Source organism: Cornus florida, unplaced genomic scaffold, assembly GCF_030987335.1.
Source record: "Cornus florida cultivar Cherokee Brave unplaced genomic scaffold, ASM3098733v1 CherokeeBrave_3.0.0_Hap2_Chr03, whole genome shotgun sequence".
Classification (NCBI taxonomy): Eukaryota; Viridiplantae; Streptophyta; class Magnoliopsida; order Cornales; family Cornaceae; genus Cornus; species Cornus florida.
In genome coordinates, this window is record NW_026775573.1 from 3,095,448 (window position 1) to 3,119,131 (window position 23,684).

Consider the following 23,684-nt stretch of genomic DNA (forward strand, 5'->3'; position numbering starts at 1 on the left):
TATTGACACGTGGAAATAATTTCTTTCTTTTGCCGACTAGAAAGGTGATAGTGATAAGCATTGTTAGACAGTGATTGGATCTAGTTCTGTCATCTGACACATACCTCAAACTGGGCCCAATTCAAATCGTGTCGGCTTTGCCCCATTTTTATATTAGATAAAGATTTATGGTAGTTTTCACTTTTAATTTGTTTTATTAAGAAAAATGGTAAATGGGAACATCTTAGGCTCTCAAACTTATTATGTACGGAGTTTTTTTGGAAAAGTTCATGACATTTATATGTGTGGGTATTTATAAATTTGTAGATGTATTTTTTTTAGTAAAATCGTGAACGCTAAAAGGAGAATGAACAAAATGAATAATTTGTATTCGGTGTAGGGTATATCGTAACAAATGATATCGGAGCTAATTTCCAAGATGAAAATAGAGAGATGAGCATATCTAAATAGGGAAGGGCGAGAATGGGTCAACGTGACGTTCCACGTCACCCAAAGGAGAGAAGTTTCTGACATTCATATGCATAAACACCCTTTAAATACCCATTAACTATGTAAACGCATTTTGAACAAAATTGTGAACCATACTCAATGTATAATTGAAAAAATTACATAGTATATGCACACTTCAAAATTAATCGGAAGCACTAACTACAATTACTTTTCCTTTTAAAGTGTGTAGTTAATGATTGTCATGTTCTCGCGTTAATCAGTTATACAAATCCATAAGTATATCTATCAATTTTTTGATCCAAAACAACTTTTAAATATTTTGATATAAATCATTTCAAGATAAAATGATATTACATTCTAAAAAAATTGAGGCACTCCAATTCTTGCCCCAAATCAGTTAAAGTAGTAGCAATATCATGTACCTAGTTTATATATAAAGTTCCTATATTTCACTTTTCTAACTTGCATAGTTCACTTATGGGTAAAAATAGGATCATTGGGTGGCTATAACCTTGTGATTAAAGTTAGCAAAATCTACTTTAGATTTGGGATCTTTAATTTATCTTGTGCGGTGGGGTTAAGTTGATAATATTAGTAAATGATATTGGATAATATTAGCCTCACCAACCATTCAATAGTCAAAAAGAGACTAATTTTGTTGGTTAATCCGAAAATCATCATTCTTAAGATATTGTAACATTCACATGCTTGTATTTTTTTTTAAGGCTTTAGGATAATACAGTGACTAATTAATTAACAATAATTGATACTATAATTAATGAAAATGACATCTTATTGGTTAACTTTGTGTAACAAACAATTAGACTAGACTAAAGCAAGTTGCAAAATGTTGTAATATATTTAGAAAAATAAATTGTAGTAATAACATAAAATAAAACAAAAATTCAATACCAAAACATTCTCTAACAACTCTATAAAACTTATTTTAACATTTATAAAATGACATACTACAATGATTTAAATATTATTTAAATATATATATATTTCCCGATAATTTATTTAAATGATTATTTTATTTTCACTAGTAGTAGTACTTGCCAAAAAAGGGTAGACTCTTTTGCCACGTGCAAATCGCGTGACCCACTTATTATCGAATACACATTTTTCGCAAATCGGACGATTGAGAATCAAAAAAATATTGACACCACAAGCATATAGCACGAAAAACGCTACACTGTCTGAAAAGCCTCTCTCTCTCTCTCTACCTTCCCTTCTTCCACACACGCTCTCTATAATTATCTTTTCTCTCTCTAACTTTTTGTAGTCTGCCCCTGGAGCTTTAGCATTACCTGCTTCGCATCCATCTTCACCACCACCTCCTTCCAACAATGGCGGAACACGACGTCGTCAGTCCTCTATTACCCTCGGACCGCTTCTCTCATTCGCCGGATGAGCCCCAAGTGATCCTGACCGTCGGCGACGAATCAGATTTTGAATCTATCGACCACAACTCGACCCATCAACAACAGCTTGAGAATCAACCCAGTAGTCAGAATCACCATACGAATGGCAATCATTTGGAGATTGAGAACCCATTCGAGTTTATTGGGGCCCGCGGGTTCTCCGTTCCCGGGTCGACCACCGTCGACCCGTTTCGGAACCAGACGCCCAGGATCGAAGGGGTTTATGAGTGGTTGAAGATGGTGATATGCTTACCCATTGCGTTGATTCGGCTCGTGTCGTTCGGGTTATGTTTGATGGTCGGGTATGTGGCCACCAAGGTTGCTCTTCAGGGTTGGAAGGATAAACAGAACCCAATGCCTAGATGGAGGTGTAGGCTCATGTGGATTACCCGGATTTGTACCCGGTGCATCCTCTTCTGTTTTGGGTAAGTTTGTAGTTGTAATGAATACTTTCTATATATGTATGTATGTATATGCAAATGTGTGTGTGAAAGACATATATTTTAGAAACAATTGTATTGTCTTGGTTGTTAATTGCTGGTATTGTGGACTGTGGAGAAAATATCTAGAGACACTAACAATTTGAAGAAACACCTACACTGACTAATTTGATCAACATTTTTTTCTTTCAGTTTCCAGGAAAACTGGAACTTTACTATCCCATTAATTTTTAGTTGGTCTTGTATTATGGATTATTGTTGGTTTTAATTATAAACCTATGGCAAGAAAGGGTTTACCTTGTTTGATGGAGAAGTGATGGTGTCTGAGTTTGGTTGCATTCAAGTATTAAAACCAATCTTCAGTCTGGCAACTTTTATGAAACCTCTAGAATTTTGTTTGAGAAGAGTTTTGGAAATTGGATTAGTATTAGAAGTGCCAATTGTAATGCAACATTAGTACATTTCTGATTATTGTTGTTCACCCACTTGGAGCTACATTTATGGGCATGTAGGAAAAAAAAATTACTATCAAATTTTGGAATGCAGGGGATTAGCAAGGAATTTTACTATCCTGAATGCAAATTTAGCCTTTGTTCCAACAGTAAAAAACCTACAGCCTTTACCCATCATTTACTGTTGTCAAGTTACAAGTACTATCTTCAATACCTGATTCTACTATATGTCATAATAATTATATGAACTATATTTATCTGTCTACTATTAATCTGAGACTTTTTCCGACATACCCATACCCAGAAGAACACTAATGATACCGATTTTTATGCATATTTACAATGGATTGATACTTTGACTACCTTTGTCGTAGTGGCTTTGGGTCTTACTCCCAAGCCCTAGGTCAAAGTTTCAAGACTGGTAGAGAGATGCATGAAAATGGATACTTTGACTGGAACTAATAGAACAAGCGAGAAACCACTCTCTAGCCTCCAGTAACTTGCTCTACAAAATATCTAATTAGGGTTCTCTTAAGTATGACGACCGGTTTCCACATATTTGCTTTTCATCATTCCTATTGAAGGACCTCATATTGACCAAGAGAAATGAAGAATATGAGTTGGTGATCTTGGCAATTACCAGAACAAACAGTGGGTGTGGCCTATTGATTGAAATATTGTTTATATGGGTGCATTGAGGGTGCAAGGTGCTTCTTTTGCGCTGGAATTCACTTCAGTAAAGTGACGGAGTTGTTGGGATTTATTCTCATATTTGATTATTTCATGAATACCACCATGTTTTTGTTATAAAATGGGGAATGAAGGATTGCAGAAGGATGAGTAGATGAAAAAAATGGTAAATAAAAGAAAACATTTTTTTGGGAATATTGATGAAATTTAATCTACCAGCTTTTTACCTTCGCCACTTGCCACTTACCCCACACAAAAGGCCGACCACCCCAAGACAGAAATTGTACTATTAGTTACAAATGATATGGACCACTATTTTTTTCAGAAAAAAAAAAAAAAAAAAAGTACAACCGGCAGTGGCTTTTTCATTATTCTTAATTTGTCATAGCTATTTCCACACATGTGATTTTCAATATGATGGATTTTTTTTGTCAAACACTAATTTTCATTTCTTAAAGGTTGGGCATTTTTGTTCGGGGTCTTAGTTCTTAAGTTGTTCCATTTAAGAAAAAAAAAAAAATTAAATTAATGTTTTTGCTATTATGAGTTGTTATTTTTTTTTACAAATTAATTCTGGCATATTAAGCTAGATTTTATTATTATTATTATTATTATCAGATAAGTACTCACACACACATTGCCCACGGTGAGGCTTGAACCCCTCCCCCTCCTCTTTGAGGTTGGGGAGGTTATGCCATTGGGCTAATGGCCCATTGGTCATATTAAGCTAGAATTTGCTTTTTGTGTACTCAAAAACTCATATTTCTAACTAAAAATGGCTATGAATGCATTCATATCTACGTTGAGACATTTATTTTAATTATTTATTTATTTTTTTGATAAGTAAAATTTATTGAAAACGCTCAAAAAAGGGGAGCGGAACCAATGATAACAAAAAGGCCACAAAGCGCCTTAAATCTTCAACGAGGCCAAAAATACAATAATCTCCTCAATGGATTTATAATCTCTCCCTGACACCCAACAAAAAAGAGTGGAAATAATAAAGAACTTAAGCGTAGAAATAGATTTCTTCTTTCCATCAAAATAACTCCTATTTCGCTCGAGCCAAATGCACCACCAAATACAAAGAGGCGTAGCCCTCCAAGCCTCCCGAATAAGAGCCCCAACAGAGACACCTCTCCAAGCCTCAATCAACCCTCTAGAAAACCTAGGCATAACCCAATGGATTCCAAATAATCCAAGCATCAAATCCCAACAATCTCTGGCCATACTGCAGTACAAAAGGAGGTGGTCAACTATCTCCTCATCACACAAGCACATATAACAATGATTGACCACCACCTGATTCCTCCTCCTCAAATTATCCTGGGTTAAAATCTTGCCTAGGACGGAAGTCCATGCAAAAAAGGCAACCTTAAGGGGGGCTTTAGACCGCCAAATAGACTTCTAAGGGAAAGAGCCTCCATAATCAACGGAAAGGCACTTAAAGAAGGACCTAACCTCGAACCGACCGTGAGAGTTAGGAACCCAAAACCAGCAATCCGAATCCCCAACAATGATCGCCTGACGGTACAAAACTTCCAAAAGACGAGTAACATCCTCAATCTCCCAGTCCTAAAAGTGCCTCCTAAACTGAACATCCAAGTCAGTTAAATGGGAAGGAAGCGTGAGGAAACTTTGAAGGAACAAGAAAAGCCCTCGTGACGAAGAGATATATATATAAATTATAAACCACTTAACTTTCATTTTGTAGTATTTTTATAGAACATATTATGCTCATAAGATTTTCTGGAAAAAAGTACGACGATTTTCTGAAGGACAAAACCCAAATTTTATTAAAATTTTGATAATTATTGCATGTTAAAAATCTTTTGGTAATAAATTCACAAGTTTTAACCTTTGCATATTTTGCTTAGTGCTAGTGTAGGAGGGTTTTAATAAGTAGACAAATGGTGAACCTTTTCTGAAACCCTCCTGACGTAGATCCTGAAATTTGGCTGAATAATATGAAATTCATGAAGCCAACCCCATTTGTGAATATGAATCCTAAGATTTGGTTGAACAATGAGAATAGATGTGTGTTGCCAACTCCAATTGGTTGGAATTTTATTTGGTTCAATTGATTTATAGTATTTTAATCCCCTTTTCGTTGGCATGGGTGACTGATGTTAAAATTTGTCTTATCCAACTTTCCCTTTTCAATTTCTATATATTTGTAGTTAAGGATATTTATCTTAAATTAACCGTGTTTGTTGAACTGCAAGAAGGTTTTGGCTTGTTAAAATTTTCCTTTTGCATCTGCTCAGTATAATTTAAATAGAGTATTTTTTGTGGGATGTTTCAGTTATCATTGGATAAAACGAAAAGGAAGACCTGCTCCAAGGGAGACTGCTCCTATAGTTGTATCTAATCACGTGTCATACATTGAACCTATTTTCTTTTTCTATGAACTTTTTCCTACCATTGTTGCATCCGAGTCGCATGATACCATGCCCTTTGTTGGAACCATTATCAGAGCAATGCAGGTAATCTTATATCTCCATACGGTATTACGAAGCTTTTTGCACATGGTAGTTACATATTTGGATATGTTCTGTCTCGGTAAATTAACTACCAATAATTTTTAGATTTAGTTTGCATTTGAATTTAATAAATTAATTGACATAAGAGTCATGCTTTCTGTTATTTCTGTCATTAGGTGATATATGTTAATAGGTTCTCACCATCGTCAAGGAAGCAAGCAGTCAGTGATATAAAGGTATGGAGTTTTTCTATATCTTTACTAGCTAGTTTATCTTGATTATTTTTTTTGCTCATCTTTGTCATGATTTCTTTTAGTTATTCAGGATGATGATTATTGTAATAAGCACATGCCATTTTCATTACATTCTTCTTGGATCATATGAAATGAAATAAAAACAAATAAACAAAACCCAAACTATTAAGTTTTATCAAACTATAAGCTATTTGATACAGAATTGTGCTTTCAAGGATCTGAATACAGAGAAAGGCATCTTGCAATAGATATCCTCGATTGCTTTTGTTTCCCGAGGGAACCACGACCAATGGAAGAGTCATTATTTCATTCCAACTTGGTGCATTTATCCCTAATTATCCCATTCAGCCAGTAATTGTTCGCTATCCCCATGTGCACTTTGACCAATCCTGGTAGGATTTTCTCTTGTTTCCAATTTGTTTAATGTTGTCTTTAGGAGTATCTTACCAACCTTGCTTTATGTGGTGTGCTATTCTGTTTAGGGGACATGTTGCTTTGGGGAAGCTCTTGTTTAGAATGTTCATGCAGTTCCACAATTTTATGGAGGTATACAACAGCATCTTTCTTTCTCTTGGCTTGCAATTAGTCCATATGCTCGAGGTGTAAAATCATATTTAGTTGCTACATTAATATGCATTCACTAATGCTCTATAATTTTGCTTATGATTTTATTGATCTCACTAGATTATCCATTGATCAGACACCCTTATGTTTTTGTTTTGTGCGCGCTCAAGACACGATTTTTTTTTGTTGAATGAATAATCTAGTGTTCAAATGATATATGTATACATATGAATTTGGTATTGTTATGAATCATGATAGGCCTTTGGATGATCTACCTTTTTGATCTCCTGAGAAATATTAAACTCATTCTCGAAATTTTCCTTTATCTAGATTCATTTATTTCTGCTGCAAACATCTGATGTTCATATATAATCCATGCATATGATTTCTTTTTGTTTATGTTTCCTTCTTTTTCCTCATCATCTTATGACATTAGTTAACACATTGTGTTTAATATATTTTGCTCCCCCCACCTTTCCCTGGTTCTGTTTCTTCTCTATATATTAGTGTGCATGGTGTTGATTAAATCTCTTTGTTACTCTTGGAAAAGTAGATTGATCTGGTTCCAATAAAGTAGTATGCTGGTTGTCATGATATTTCTCTTTCTATCCTGTTATTTTCTTTATTCATCTTGTAATCCAAAGTATTCCTTATAAGTAAAGTAAGATATCTAAGACCAGACAAAGTAATATCTAGGTGATCATATGAGCAATATCTTTCACCACATTTATGTATTGTCACTCTTCTAAAAACCTCTGATTCTGACTCAACACCGTTGAAAATCCTATAGTTCACTCTTGCAAGTGAAGTGTAACAAAGAGGACAACTATTCAATTATGCATATTACAACTATTCAATTATGCATGTTGTTAACCACCATCTACTCTAAAAGCTTAAGTTGTTAGAAAGGGTGTAACTTTAATATTTAAATCCTTCAACACGCCCCCCCTCATGTGTGGCCTTCTTTTGGTCCAACAAGTGTTTTCAATTTTAATTTTTAGGGTGACGGTGAGGTTTGAACAATTGAACTCAAGACCTTTGGCTCTGATATCATGTTAATCACCCTCTACTCTAAAAGCTTAAGCTGTTAGACAGGCTGTAACTTTAATATTTAAATCCTTCAACACATGAATGGCTTCCTCATTGGACTAAAGTTGGGATGGTATTTATACTCAAAGAAGCACGAACTTAGACATGGGATACGGGTACGACGCGATACACGGTTGATACGGCAAATCTCAAAAAGTAGGACATGAACACGGCAATAATACGTCCAAAAAACAAACAAATAAAAATATATTATTCTACAATTATTTTTAACCAATTTTTCAATAACACCATACACATTCTAGGGGATGTCTCCAATTTTTCTTTTATTCGTCTATATCTACACTTTTTTTCTTCTTCTTCCTCTTCTTCTACTTTTCCCTCATTGATTTTCCTTACACTTTGATATGAGAAGTGAGAACAAAGATAGGCAAAAGAACAAACAAAAGATATGAATATGCTTATGTTGTTGGGTTTTTAAGCTTAATTTTTAAATTTTTACATTTTTACCCCATTAGATTTTAAAATTTGAGCTGAGCCCAATGGTTTTAAAATAAATTATTCACAAATTGACCCCGATGTGTTCAGAAACGTGTGCCGGCTATATCTAAAAATGTAGACACTTCTAGCCGTGTCCCTGGCATGTCTGTATCTGACACTGTCGCGGCACCTTCGATGGAGTGTCCGTGCTTCCTGGGTTATACTTAAAATCATTCGTAATGTAAATAATGTTTGAGCTTCGCCAGGAGATGCCGTAGTTTAAGAGCAGAGTTGAACTAGGAGAGGTAATTTCCAGAGTGGTAGAGGAAGCTTTCTCTGGAAAGTTTGAAACCACAAAGTTGTTGTCTGCATTTATTTAACAATGAATTATCATCGTGTCTTTATACACTGTGCTGCGATAAATTGTTTAAAGCATGCTGTGGTGTTTTTGTACATTTCAAACTGAATATCATCCTAGAATCTTGTTTTAGACCATAGGTATGCCTTCCCATAGACCACATGTACACATTTCAGTGGGCATCCTCCTTTTAAACATACATGCGTGCATACGTACATAGCAAGCTTGCCCTTCTATTTAATTTTAATTTTAATTTTTTACTGCATTGCTTGTATTTAGCTTAAAATTGATTGAGGCAATCTATTTCAACATTGTACAGGTGGAATATCTTCCTGTTGTTTTCCCCCTTGAAAATCAGAAGGAAAATGCTGTTCATTTTGCAGAGAGGGTGAGGCTACGCTGATATTTTGATTTGCTCTTGTTTCTTCGTCATAAATATTGTTTTTTAATGTGCTTACACATCAAAGTGTCTTTATATGCAAATGCATTCCATACACATTGTGGCAATTATCTGAAAAGCATTATCAAGTGTATGCCCACTGCCCACGTGGCTTTGTGGAGTTCTTGAAGGAGAAGACTAGAGACGGACTTAACATTTGTTTTTACTTTGTAGAAAGTGGCTGTTCTGAGACTTGAATGCTCAATTTTGTGCCTGTCATAGTTTCATTTATTTACTGGTAGAAAATTGAATGTGTTCTTTCCAATATAAAGGCCTAATGCTTTATATTGTTAAGACTTAAGATGTTCTATCCAAGTATCAGACGTTTCATGTTGTATATGAATTACAGAACTGGTGGATGTTTGAACTTCCCAAGTATTGCAACTCATGTGTGGGCCCTGTGTGGTGCGTGTTTACACTCATGCCCATTAACTATTTAGTTTGTTATTTGTTGGACTTTATGCACATAGTCAACCAAGTTGGTCATCCCTTGTCAGGGTTTAAAAGATTATTTATTGTGCTTAAATGTTAAATATACACAAAAAGATTTTCATTCACGAGCTTTGTGGACCTATCTAGAAAAACTTTGGCTTTAAATGATAAATATACACAAAAAGATTTTCATTCATGAGCTTTGGGAACCTAGCTAGAAAAACTTTGGCTTGTTATTTGGTCCCAGTTGCATGCCATTTGGTAACAAATTAGGTTGCACTTAACAATTTGTGCCTCATGTAACTTCAGTTGGAAGAAGAGTTCTCTATTGAACCCAAGTAGTTTTTATATTTTCCCTTTTTGCTTGCTTTGTTGTGGTTGATATGTAGACTGTTTAGAAAGCGAAACCTAAACAAATTGGAGATCCAATCACAAACAATAAGAAATTACACACGAACACAAGATTTAATGTGGTTTGGCACAATCCGGCCTACATTCATGGATGAGAAGTGAGTCCACTATGATAATGTAGAGAAATTACAAAGTTAAGAGAAAAATCCAACACCGAACCGTGTACACAACTCCCACTCTAGGTTATAAAGGCTGATACCAGAGTCTTTTACATGTACCATTCACGAGACTCCTTTGTTGCCATTGGTGTATAATCCTCTCTAGCGACCCGTAAACCACATCTCTATGGGTCGTGTGAGGTAGAGGATCCAAGACCCTCGCACACCCAACTAGCTAGGTATCTATCTGTAGAGTCCTAAACTCAATTTCTTGTTGGACAAGGACTACAATTCGTTGGAGCCCAAGGCTTACCTAACAAGAAACTCTGCTAATAATAAAAACCTAATTAGACTAGGAATTTGAGGTCTTTTTTAACTCAATTCTTATAACTATCTCCTTGCGTAATTTTTGCAAATGCTGCTAAATGGAGTGGGAATCTTTTTCATCGATGTGATTATTCTCTTACAGTGCTGTCGAATATGGAGCTTTACATACATGCTTTACAAGCTGGCATGGGCATATACCCTTCTTTCTATTATGTTATTTATTTTAAATTATTACATTTATAATATATAAATTCGTGCCTATGCATGTATGCAGACTAGCCATGCTATTGCCACATCTCTCAATGTTATACAAACATCTCATTCCTATGGGGACTTAATGCTTCTTACCCGAGCGTCTCAGTCCAAACAGGTAAACATTTCTTGCTTGATATGCCATGCCTTCCAATGTCTGTTGAGCAGTGTGGTTCATTTCTACTATCTTTATTTGTTATCCTATTCAAAAATATAATGAAGTGTAAGTTTCAGCCCATAACCATTTCAACTTAATTTCAGGGTCCTCATAACAAATGAACTTAAGAGTATTATATATATTGAACCTTCTAAAATGTTGGAATTTTCATTGTTCAGTTGTTCGTGATGGACCAAATAACGCATCATATATAGTTCTTGAAGCACACTACTTAAGCTTGCAATCCACTTTTTAAAAATGATACGGTAGATGGAAGTAATGGTTGTCTAAATGATTATTTTAGTTTATATTGTAAACATGCATGGTACGCAATTGATTTAGCAGTAAATTGAAATGAGTATATAGGCAAATTGAGGCAAAAAAGTACTGGAAAAACTAAGTTGTCAGTAAATGGTCATGAACTTTTTCAGTATCTAGGAGATCTTTCCATTATACATTGAGTTTTGAAAGAGTTACTACTTAAGTAATGGATTGTTGTTTCTTATGTCTTTCGTTGTATACTTGTATTATGAGTTGTTAATTAAAAAGTGTTGAAGGATTTAAATATTTAAGTTACATCCTCTCTAACAGCTTAAGCTTTTTGAGTAGATGGTGGTTAACATGGTCATAGCAAGCAAGGCCCTTTTTTCAAACCTCAGTGTTACCTTGATAATTAAAATTGAAACACGTGTTGGACAAAAAGAAGGCTCGTGTTGAAGGATTTAATTATTTAAGTTACACTCTAACTGCTTAAGCTTTTAGAGCAGATGGTGGTTAACAAAAAGTTGACTAAAGAGTGAAGAGCACTAAACATTATGTTGCCGCTATTCTAAAGCAAGTGCCATAGTTGCATATTGATTTGGCAATAGCCAATATTGTTTTGTCAATAGGGATGCTGTAAACAGTATTTGAAGTCCTAGGTGTAATACTCTGTTAATGTTTGAGGCAACATGACATATCCAAGTCTAGAACAGGACACGTACACCTCAGTACCTCACACGGTCACATCTGAGACATTTCCCCTTAGGTGGTGCCGCAAGATGTTCCTCTAAATCTAATTTGGACTTGAGCTTTGCGGTGTGAGTTTCGTACACCTTCCCAAGCTTTGCAAGGAAGCATGTACCTTTGGGGTCCATATATATATTTTTTTAAACGGTGTTGCGAACTACTCCCTCCGTCCCACAAAAAATGTCCACCTTTCCATTTTTAGCTGTCCCAAAATAATTGTCCCACTTCTCCTTCCAATGCACTATTTTTTTAATATTCCTAACCTTCCATTTATAATGCACTATCATTGCCTTGAAGTTACAAAAGCAATTCAAGTTATGTGGACCCACCATAGAAGGGTATATTTGAAATTCATTACCTACCGCTATAATAAAAAAAACATTAAAAATACCAACTAGGAAAAAAAAAAAAAAAAAAAAAAAAAAAAAAAAAAAAAAAACTACACTCTCTTAAAAAGTTAGGTTCCCGAAAAGGGACATTTTTTTTTGGGACAGGGAGTATTATTTTATCTGCTAGTTTATTTTCTTACAGTATGCTTGCACTTGTGATGGTCAAGTATGTGCCCAGTTGGTCATACCTAATGTGTAACCTTGTTCCTGATGGACTATATAACTTTTTCAGCTATATCATTCAATGATTTATTAAGAGCGCACTTTTCTCTAGCCTTGAGAAATGGCTTTGACAGTCATCTAGATGCAACTTGACACTATTGGTTTCTTTAGCATCCCCGGTATTTTCTTGAGAGCTTTTGGCAAACTTTTTCATCTTATCCACCAGGTCCTTTGCATTCTTTTTAATTAAATAATAAATTAACTTGTATAAATTATTCAAGAAGTTGTTCATGTACAACAAATACAAGACTAGAAGAAATAAGGAAATACCTAATAGCACACTGCATTGTTCACAAAACTTTGTTTTATCTCTTTGCTCATGTTGGGGGTTGTTCTTTTATGGTTGCTTGGAGTTGAAGCTGTGTTCATTTAGTGATTCAAAAGCACCATGGTTATATTTTGCAGGAAAAACCCTCGCTTTACATGGTTGAAATGGCAAGAGTGGAATCTGTGAGTCTTTATTTTGAAGTACTTTTATTTTTCAGTTTTTTCTACTGTTTCTAATGATTTACTATTACTTAATATGAATTTTTTGTTTACTGGTAGACGTTGTCGTTAGTAAGAAACATAGAGAACAATTCCAATTTAAGAGGACAGCACTCATTCTCCTTAAGCTGAGAGCATGCTCTGTGCAGTTAATGCTTACCAACCGAAATGTGTGAATAATGAATGGTTCCTTCCTATGTTTATATAACTGCCAATAAAATGTTTCTTATATGTACATTTTTGGAACCAATTACTCCCTTTGTTCCACAACTAGTGTTGCTCTTCCGTCCCAAAATAAGTGTCCCCTTGGAAAAGTCAATGTTAAAAAGTGAAACTTTTCGTAATTATCCTTTAGTTTTGATTTTTTTTTCTTTCTAAATTAACAAGTTATATCCTTAAAATTTGGAGATCTGGTTTTGGAATTTTAACACATTAAAAAGTTAAAAGAGTTCCCAAAAGGGTCTTTTATTTTGGGATGGAGGGATTATATAATTAAGTATTGGTTATTTTTGAAAGATCTAATGTATAGCTGCTGTCTGCATCGTACTGGACCAAAGTGGATTGCATTATCCCCTAGCTACTGCATTGTTTATTGTTTATTACTGATTCACAGGCCTTTCTGTGAAAGGATGTGTATGTCGAACTCGATATCATTTGGTCGTTGGGAAAATGTTTCTTTGTGGGGGTTAGGATTGGTCCTTTTGGGTCATCAATAACGTACTTCACTGGGAAGTAGTTTTGAGGTCTGTGGTGGAATTACAGATCTTGTGAAGATGGAATTTTGTTGGTGGGACCGTGGGAGGGATGATTGTTTTGTTAAGGAGGATTCTGGTTCTTCTGTCAGACCGGTATCATGAAGCCATGAAGGTTCAGTTTGGGTGTTTTAGAAGATTAAGTGTTTTGATATGTCAAGGGTCTTCATTTGGCTTTATATTTGGTGTGTGGATACATCTGACTTTTGTCAACCAAACATTTGGTGGCAGTTGATACTTGATACCTTCTTGGTGTTCTTTACTGGACCAAAGTTGAGAGCATTTGGATGATTAGTTAAGATTCTAATTTAGGATGCCATCGGAGGATTTTTATTGTAGGTTTTCCATGAAGGAAATTTGGGGATTGCTCATTTGCTGGGGGGCTTGGCGGTGGAGCTGGAAGCACATACAGACAAAATTTGACATTTTGATCATCGAATGAGTAGTGGGTAAATGATGTCAAATTGATGCTGTATGTGCAAAGTGTGGCGTTAAATGGCCCCACACATCACATTGCCTGGTATATAGAGTTAAGGGGGGTTGGCTTTCTCAGTGTTTGGAGGGATGCTGGTATTAACTTCGTCAATGAGAAGGAAGTTTCTTGGATTTGGCAGATGGTTGGTGTTTGTGGTCGGCTTTATCATTGTTGGTAAGATTCTTGTTTGTGCGTTTTTTGGAACATTTGGAAGGAGCACAGGCTTGAAGAACCTCGGTAAAACTGCTCCCCCCCACCCCCTCCTCCTCCTCCTCCTTCTCCTTTTTCTTCTTCTTCTTGTGGTTAGGCGGGGGTTTGTTGGAGGCTTGGAACTTGATATATGTTATTGGGTCCATTCTCAAACAGTTTAAACTTTTGGGGTAGTTAGTGCTCAACTAAGGTTTCAGAACTTACAAGATGGGATTGCACGTGAGGGAGGGTGTGAGAAATTGATATACATATTGGGCCTATTCACTAACGACTCTAGTTTTACATGATATACATCTCAATTTGTATTGCATAGTATCAAAGCTTTGGTTCTGGGAGGTCTTGGTTCATTTATCCAATCTTCATGTATGCATTTGTTCCCTGGTTAGGTGTGTTATCGTCTCAGTTTGGTCTGTTTGCCTAGCCATTTGCACAACTTTAGCTTTTGGGACAATTTGTGTTCTAAAAGGGGTGTTAGGAAAGGGGGTTGTTGGTGGTATTGAGGTCCATGGGTTATAGGAGATTGAATTTTATGAATTTAGTAAACAGCTTATCTTTCAGGATGATAGCCTTGTATGTGGTATAACTTGGGTGTACATGGGGCATTCCCTTTCTCCGTTTATGTTTTAATTAATTTTCTCTACTTCTCAAAAAGAAAGGGGAAAAGACGAACAGTTGTTTATAGCACTTGCAAAACCATGAACCGTTTAAAATACTTGAAAAAAATTTCTTGATTTATGACTCATTGAGCCTTGATGTTTGTGTGGAACTGTTCTGACTCGAATCCTGATGGATTATTTTTATTATCTTATACTAGCTCAATTGAAATGAAAGATGAATTGAATTGTGACCCTTTATTTCAGTCCTTCCATTTAAGCACTTTGGAAGCTGTGGACTTTCTGGATAAGTTTCTTTCCATGAATCCAGACCCCAGGTATGGTGGCATGAAATTTTTGTTTCTAGTATTATATGTGAATTACATTTACTTATGGTGTATTGCTTTGATTGTCTGGACTACGAGGGAACCATAGACAATGTATTTCTGATCAAACCTGTTTGAATTCAATTTCTATATAGCAACTTTTGCTGTTTCGTAATTTTATGCATGAGTGTTTTGCTTGCTACAATTCCCTACTTGTATCCAAGGCATTGAACTCTATTAGACTTTCTTTGTTCTATGAAATAAGATTCACCGACATAATTTTTGATAGAAGCTGAGCGTTTCTCTCAGTGCTAGAGTGCTTCTCTCAATATCTTCACTTCTTTCCATTTTCAGTGTCAAAAGTGGAGTGCTAGAGGAAATTTTTGAAATAAATTTGGAGTGTGAGTGTTTTTGGACAATTATATCACATTCTTTGAAAAAAGCAAGTGGACTGCAACATTACAAAAGTGGAGTGGGAATATATTTTTTTTAGTTTCTCCAAATGATGCATTTATTGTTGTGAAAGGTTTGTACTATTAATGACTGTGCTGATGCAAGAACTCATATTTTCGCTATTTTCATCCTGGTCACAGTGGACATGTTGAAATCCATGACTTCTTCAGGGTTCTAAGATTGAAAGCTTGTAGGCTTTCTGAAAAGGTCAGTACCAAATAGTTGCTCTCTCTCTCTCTCTCTCTCTCTCTCTCTCTCTCTCTACACACACACATGCTATCTTTGTGCAACTCTTTTCCATCTGATTTTTTAGCAACAAAAGTGTGTCTGCATGTTTTCTTTGTTTCTTAGTTCATCTTTTCGCCATGAAACTGTAGTATAATATATACTAAATATAAAAGGGCATGAATTTGGGATTTGTGAATGGCGGTTTAATAGTTGTCACATCATAATTCAAAATTATATTATAGAGTATTAAAACCACTGTTTTGAACTCTTGATGTGTGCTTCATGGATGCATATTTCTCTTGAACTTGTTATTAGCTTTCCATTTTTCTTCTTTAGGTCATGCTTATTCTTTTGTTGTGAGGACTGGAACATAAGTATTACTGATATAGATCCAATGTGTGTGTTACAGCAAAAATTGAGAGAATGAAACCTTTTACAACTATGGAGCATGGACAGAAAACTAAGCCTTAGTGTCAGAATAGATTTTAGGTGTTTGTCATGTATATATATAAGAAAGTGAAATAGATTTTCTTTGCTTGGCTGTAATCTCATTTGAACATTGTCGATTTCTGTCCATGTTGTAACACAAACCAAACAATAATAGATATTTGATTTGGTTCATGTTTATAATTTAGTTATTACTAGATTCCATCTTTGTTGGTTCATGGAGATTGTGCTGTGCTGCAGATTTTTGGGTTCATTGACGTGGAGAAGAATGGTAAAATAACTTTTAAACAGGTAGCCTCTCTATCCTCTCTCTACTACATATATATATGTCCGTCTGTATTATGCGTTTATGCATCCTAGTTGAAGGCATGCAAGAGTATTGATAAATAATAATTAATATAGGGAAAAAATATATAATGTCAAAATTTTATTAACCAGACATATTTAATAATGAAAATATTACTAATAAAGCAAAATACCTTTAATTAAACATTTCAAGGATGGTAGTTAAATATTCTATTCCTATTTTCATTTTGATAGAAATGATAGTAAGGGTAAGAACGGGAAGTTTACTAGCACAGAAAAAATTAGAAGGGTAAGATTGGAATTATAATTCATATAAGGTATAGGTGTATTACAGGATTTAAATATGGAATTTATAATATAACGGTAGGATAGTTTAAGTATCAGGTAATTAGTTGAAGGTTGAAAATGGAAGTAAATAGAGAAATAAAAGTAAAAGATGGTTGTAATTGAATAATATATTATGTTGGACATACCAACATAATAGTTGTTATAGAATAAATTACCTGAAAGAAAATTTAAATTACCGAAAAAAAGTTGTAAAGTAATTATAATGCTACTGCTGCTTGTATAATTATTATTTTTATTTATTTATTCATTGTTTTATGTTAAATACCAAGTGATGATAATGCCATTAGGCTAACAGCAGTGATGTCATTGCCTTGTAACAAAGAGATCAAATTCTGAATGTAAAGAAAGATATACAAGTTCAACACAAGTCTGAGCAATAAAGAGATCAAATCTTTCGCAACCCAAGGGATGGGTCAGACCGAAGACAACGAATCCAACAATTTCTCACCACCTGAGAGGAATAGGCAATCCAAGTATGCGCTCCATGCGACAGGGAAACTAAAATGAACATGAGTAAATTTAGTAAGAAAGATATGTTAGCATGTGGTTTGACCGTGGTTACCTTGGATAAAGCAAAATGGAAAAATGGATTTGTGTGACCTACCCCAAGTAGTTGCTAAAAGGTTTTTATTAAGGTGAATTGTGTTAACCATCACTTAACATCTGAGAAAGACAAATTATAGAGACAAGGGTGATATCATTTATGATAGAGAGACAGAGGTCATGACATTAATATTCTTTTTCAAGGATAAAACCACAAAATAACAGTGGTTTATTTTTATTAATGACATTGTTATTTATTATTATTGAACGATAAGATGAAAATATTGGAAAGCAGAGGATTTCAAATTACATTAATACCTAAACTATTGATAGTCGAAATCTCAGTGATGGAGTTATTTTTGTCGAAGAAGTGGCAACATTCTAATCTCCCCATGAAGGAAGGAAGCTTATCTTTTCTCAGTTAAAATTATTGTAATATTTATTCTAGTTTTTGGAATATTTAAGTTTGAGATAGATCAGTTGTTGAAATTACCTTTTATGTATAGTGAAACTTTGTTGTTGACATGCTGCAACTGTCCTTGTGATTAAACTCAAAGAAATCATTGTTGTTGCGTTTGAAACCTTTGGTGCCAAATATATCTGTGTGCATGGCCAATGTGGTGCACAAATTTCTCATGGTTGGAGTATAAATTGCTTGCAGTTCTTGCTTGGATCAGCTCATGTCCTGAAGCAGCCATTCTTCCGACAAGCCTGTGAATTAGCATTTTCCGCATGTGACGTTAGTAAGGAAAATTACATTTCAGAACGACAAGTATGTCTTTCTTTTCTTTTTCTTGATATTTCCCATATATTTAAACTTGACCAAGCTTTAACTTGCTCACTCTTGGTTCCTATATGCATCTTGAACAGTTAGGAGAATCGATTATACAGGCAATCCCAAGCTTAAATGAGCATGAGGTGAGTAATAGATGTCATTTGAAAAAAAAAAAAAAACACTAGGAAAATAGATACTTTGGAGGCTTTCTTTCAACATTTCTTTGAAAAATTTCTCACTTGTTAATTTTTCACTCGAGCTTCATTATACTTGTCACTGCAGAACCATGAACTCTTCATTTTATTTGACGTTGATGGTGATGGGAGGATCAGTAAGGACGATTTTATTACTTGTTTAAGAAAAAATCCGTTGATCATACCACTTTTCTCACCTCAATTAGTGACAAGCTCTCAGAAGTTGGTGCTAGGATGCTAAAGTAAATTATGTGAAGTATCAATTTCATAGGCTGTTCGGTCAATGTGGATCATTTGTGTGTTCCTTGATGGAGGATGAAGCTACCATTGCCAATATTTTAGTGCAGGGGAGATTTCAAATTTCTTTCTCTTTTTTTATTTTTTATTTTTACTTTTGACCTGTATCAGTAATTATGCTCGGGGTTTTGTTTTATATTTTCTTTTTCTTTCCTTTTTTTGTTTGTTCTTTTACCTGAAGAGTTGATGTAAAATGTTGTAGATGGCCAAAAGTATTATCTATGTTGTGCTACAATGGTTAACTCAATGACAAAGGTGTTTGGATGGTTATTTTTAAGAGTGAGAAGATTTTGCATTGCCCTCTCTTTTCTTCCTAGCTCTTCTTTACTTCTATTTTTCCTTTCAGCCAAACAAGACTATAATTGAGCCCCAATTTCAGCTCACATTTTCTGTGATGCCGATGCGTCTCAACTACGATATTTGAGGTGTGTCTTGACTTGTTTTCAGGCTGTTTCCGGGCTTAAGGTCAATGTGGCTAAGAGTGTGCTTGTCCCAGTAGGAAATGTTCAGGATATTTCCTCTTTAGCTATTGTCCTTGGATGCAGGGAGGGTTCATTCCCTATTCCTCATTTGGGCTTGACCCTAGGGGTCTCCTCAAGGATAGTGGAGTGTTGGGATTTCGTGATTGACAGGTATGCAAAGAGATTGGCAGGTTGGAAGAAGCAATACTTGTCAAAAGGGAGTAAAGTTATTCTTATCAAGAGTACGTTGTCGAGCCTTCCCACTTATTTTCTTTCTTTGTTCCAAATCCCTTGTTCGGTTGCAGATAGGATTGAAAAATTCAAAGGGATTTCCTTTGGGGAGGTAAGGACGATGAGTTCAAGTACCACCTTGTTAGATGGGAGGAAGTTTGCAAACCCGTGAAATTGGATGAACTTGGAATAAGACGTTTAGTTCCTTTCAATCAAGCTCTCCTGGGTAAATGGTTATAGGGATATGGAAGGGAAAGACATCGTTCATGGTGGAGGTTAGTTTCTTGTTGGTATGGGGAAGAGGCTGGAGGTTGGTCTACTCGTCCGGTTACCCTGACGGGAGGAGTCGGTATGTGAAAGGCTATTCGGAAGGGATGGGATGTTTTTTCAGCTCATATCAGATTTAAACTTCGTGACGGTCGTTATATAAGGTTTTGGGAAGATCTCTGGTGTGGGGAACAACCACTATCTTGTGCATTTCCCAGCTTATTTAGTATTGTTGTTGATAAACACGCCTAAGTAGTTGACTGTTATCGGCTTGATAGCAACGGGATTATATGGGATGTGCTTTTTCGACACTCTTTTGGGGATTGGGAAATGGACGAGATATGTGTTTTTCTAGATCTTCTGTATCGGCAGGAGGGCGTAGACGATGGTAATGATGTTTTATTATGGGCTTCTTCTTCCCATGGTCGCTTTGTAGTTAGATCATTGTTCTTATGTTTATCAAATTTTGCTTATCATGATTTCCCGTGGAAAACTATTTGGCGATTTATGGCTCCAAATAGGGTGGCTTTCTTTGTTTGGACTGTAGTGTGGGAAAAGATTCTGACAATTGATAATTTAAGAAGAAGGGACAATTGTATTGTTAATTGATGTTGTCTATGCAAGGATGATGAGGAGTCCGTTGATCACCTCCTTTTGCATTGCCCTGTGGCGAATGATTGTTGGAATCTCATTATTGGGTTGTTTGGCATGTGTTGAGTTATGCCACGTTCTACTAAGGAATTAATTTATGTCTGGAGAGGCTGTCGAGTGAGAAGAGACGTTAGCGATTTCTGGAGAATTGTGCCACATTGTGTATGGTGGTGTATTTGAAAGGAGAGAAATAATAGGATGTTCGAAGGGAATGAGACGCCTATAACTATGGTCAAACTTTACATTCTTCGTTCTCTTTTCAATTATGTGAAGATGAGCTTTTGTTTTTCTTCTGATGATTTAATTACTTTCTTGAATTCTTTGGGGCCTTAGCCCCGGTTCCTTTTTGTAATTGGGACGCGTTCCCCTTTTGAACGCCTTTTTTAATGCTATTTTTACTTATCAAAAAAAAAATTCAGCTCACAAAATGGGCTTGAGCCAGGCTTGGACATGTTACATTGTAAAGCTTGACTGGAACAGCTCAACAAAGACAGAATCATAGAATGTCAAATCCAGAGAAATGATAAACTTTTAGAAACCTTTACAAAAAAAAAAAAAAAAAAGCCTTTTAGAAAAGGATCAAGAATTATGGTTTGATGGGTCCTACTGAACATATATTTGTTAACAAAATTGATGATTATTTTTGCTTATTAATAAGGCGAATAATGAGTGTTTATTACAGTGTGTTTTTTATGTTAGAAAAAAATATAATTTTTTTGGTAAATATAATTTTACAGATTTTTCTGTCAGATTTTACCAGATTCTCTCATAGTTTAACCGTCCACCAGTTGACAACGATTTTTGTTGATATCAGCAATTGAAATTTAAAAATACCCATTTTGTCTATATAACATTGTTCTATTGAATTAAAAATAAATCTAGATTTCAATTGCAAAACAATAAATTGCATTCTCTGTTCGGAAAAAAAAAAAAAAAAAAAAAAAAAAAATTGCATTCTCTGTTAACAAAGTATAATTTTTGAAATAAGAGGAAGATATTATGATAAATTTTGTAGCAAGTTTGTGTAATTTATTTTATTTTATTTTTCGAACTAGGATCCTCTCTTTTGTCATGTTATCAGTGCAATAATTTTAAATCATGAATGCAATAATTATGTAAATGTGTTATCTTCTCAATTTAACAATGTTATATAACGTTACAATACAAATGTAATATGTTGCATGAATATTGTATCTCTAATATAAATATTTTATAATTTTTTAAAAATTATTGTTTTAAGTGTTGCAATATTTTGTAAGGTCACTGTGTTGTATTTTGATATATAACTGCATTATATTATGATATAGCTAGTTGCTCCGAGGTCAAAGAAAAGAACGTGCACTTGTCTCTACTTGAGATGAGGTGTGAAGAGTCACAACCAGTTGTTTTTTGTCCACTGTATACCTTTGCCAAGTATGGTCGGCTCTTTATGTGACCTTTCACAATGAGAACCACCCCGATGATAAGATCACATGATAGAAATTGAAAGGTTGAAGTCCCATATGTGTGTGTGTGTAATATATATATAGCAACCTTTCAATTTCTATATATCACACTTGAAAATGATTTATTAAAATTTTAGCTAAAGTTAATTTCTTAATCTTCATGATAAAGATTAAAATTGTTCCCGATCGGGAAAAAAAAAAAAATTTGTTTTTAATGGGATTTTTTGGTCAATCCATATCTGACTAATGGAATCAAATTCATATCAGAATCTACTCCATTTACCGATCCACCTTAACCTTCTTTACAAATGTGGAAAAGTTATCTTTATGTAACTTAGATGTGAAAATCTAGATTGAAGCAAAAAAATGATACCGTGTTGACCCCATCTACAGCTATTTAAAAAGAAATTATCTTTAACAGAACTTCTAACAGTCGAACCAGACACAAAGGGATATTTTAGACTTTTTGCTTATATTAATGGTTTAATAAGTGTGAAAAAGTTAGCTTTATGTAACTTAGTAGCGAAAATCTAGATAGGAGGAACAAAAATGATAGCATGTGAGACCCATGTACGTATATATCCAAGAAAAATTCATCCTTGGTGGGAACACCACACAATGCATCTGGGACTCACCATGTACAAATAGTGGGCCCCACATGCCTTGTGTCTGTTTTGTATTCGGCTAGAGTATTAACGCTATATATTCGACCTTTTTTTTTTTCTTTTCTTTTCTTTTTTCAAGTAAAAAATTGAATTCTCGGTATGAGATATCGCTAAATTATAGATTTTTTTTAATTTAATGTTTATATACATTTGTGTTTGTGTGTTTGTGTGTGTGTGTGTGTGTGTAGAGAGCGAGAGGGGGAGGTGGGGGAGGGATGTTGGCATCTGATGAGAGGGAGGGGGGACATAGAACATCTACAATTGGATGAAGAAACCATCGGATAGTGAATTCAAACCAAATACATAGTTAAGGTTATATTAATAATGAAAAAAAGCTGACGACACCAAATATCAAGAAAATGACGTTGTACTATATGTTTAAAATTCAGGTCCACCACCAACACAATTTGTACAGCGAGATCCAAAGCTCTAAATTTAGAAATTAAGGTAAGCATTGCACGCCGAGTGGTCCCAAACACACCACAATTAGACTTTTACCATTTTACCAATAAGCCCATCATCATACTCTACCTTACTCAGTAAAATTTACTCTCGCCAAGCAATTCCACCTTTCCTCGCTAAATGGGAGTCGCTACTACTCCCAACAAACACACTCCCCACTTCCTCACCCAACAGTGCCACAAAAATTGTAATCAGTGAATGAATTAAAAACTAATACATACACTATATAAATGTACTTATGATAAAACTCTTCTTTGTATGTTAAATTTTTATCAAATATACTGTTATTTTTATTTTTATAAAAGGTGATTTTTTATTTATTTTTTTATTTTTTTATTCTCACGTTTTACTAGAAAGTGAGTATTTGCTTTATCCATGAGCCTTAACTAGCATTTACTACTATTTTTTTCCCCAACTTTTCTAATATGTAGTATTAAAATAATTAATTATACTTTGTTAGAAATATATATATATTTTAAAATACAATATATGCTTACATATAAAGTACCTTATTATAATCACTTATTATACTTTGATTAAAAGATGGACAATACTTGTCTTTATCGGTGAGGATGCTTTTCTTTCAGACTGCTGCGTGAATCAATAACATATGAACACGTCATCTTTAATTACCAAATCAGTGGTGGGGGTACATTGAGTGCTTATCAAATCAGAAATAGTGGATTAATTTC

The 23,684-nt window shown here is 34.7% G+C and overlaps 1 protein-coding gene across 1 annotated transcript; it reads left to right on the plus strand.

Annotated features, from left to right (window-relative positions):
- Positions 1–1,632: 1,632 nt before the first annotated feature.
- Positions 1,633–19,087, plus strand: LOC132299064 (lysophospholipid acyltransferase LPEAT2). The gene is made up of 14 exons (XM_059795511.1): positions 1,633–2,299; positions 5,762–5,942; positions 6,116–6,175; positions 6,422–6,585; positions 6,676–6,739; positions 8,962–9,030; positions 10,624–10,719; positions 12,783–12,827; positions 15,161–15,231; positions 15,813–15,879; positions 16,588–16,638; positions 18,206–18,316; positions 18,415–18,462; positions 18,602–19,087. Exons 1-14 carry the CDS (start codon positions 1,800–1,802, stop codon positions 18,752–18,754), a joined length of 1,680 nt encoding a protein of 559 aa, XP_059651494.1. The 5' UTR covers positions 1,633–1,799; the 3' UTR covers positions 18,755–19,087.
- Positions 19,088–23,684: the final 4,597 nt, after the last annotated feature.

What these genes read in the sequence shown, in the direction of transcription:
- LOC132299064 (XM_059795511.1), top strand. Translation starts at nt 1,800, where the DNA reads ATGGCGGAACACGACGTCGTCAGTCCTCTATTACCCTCGGACCGCTTC. An exon ending in AGTTCCACAATTTTATGGAG is followed by an intron (nt 6,740 to 8,961) that starts GTATACAACAGC and finishes AACATTGTACAG; the next exon opens with GTGGAATATCTTCCTGTTGT. An exon ending in CTGTTCATTTTGCAGAGAGG is followed by an intron (nt 9,031 to 10,623) that starts GTGAGGCTACGC and finishes GCATGTATGCAG; the next exon opens with ACTAGCCATGCTATTGCCAC.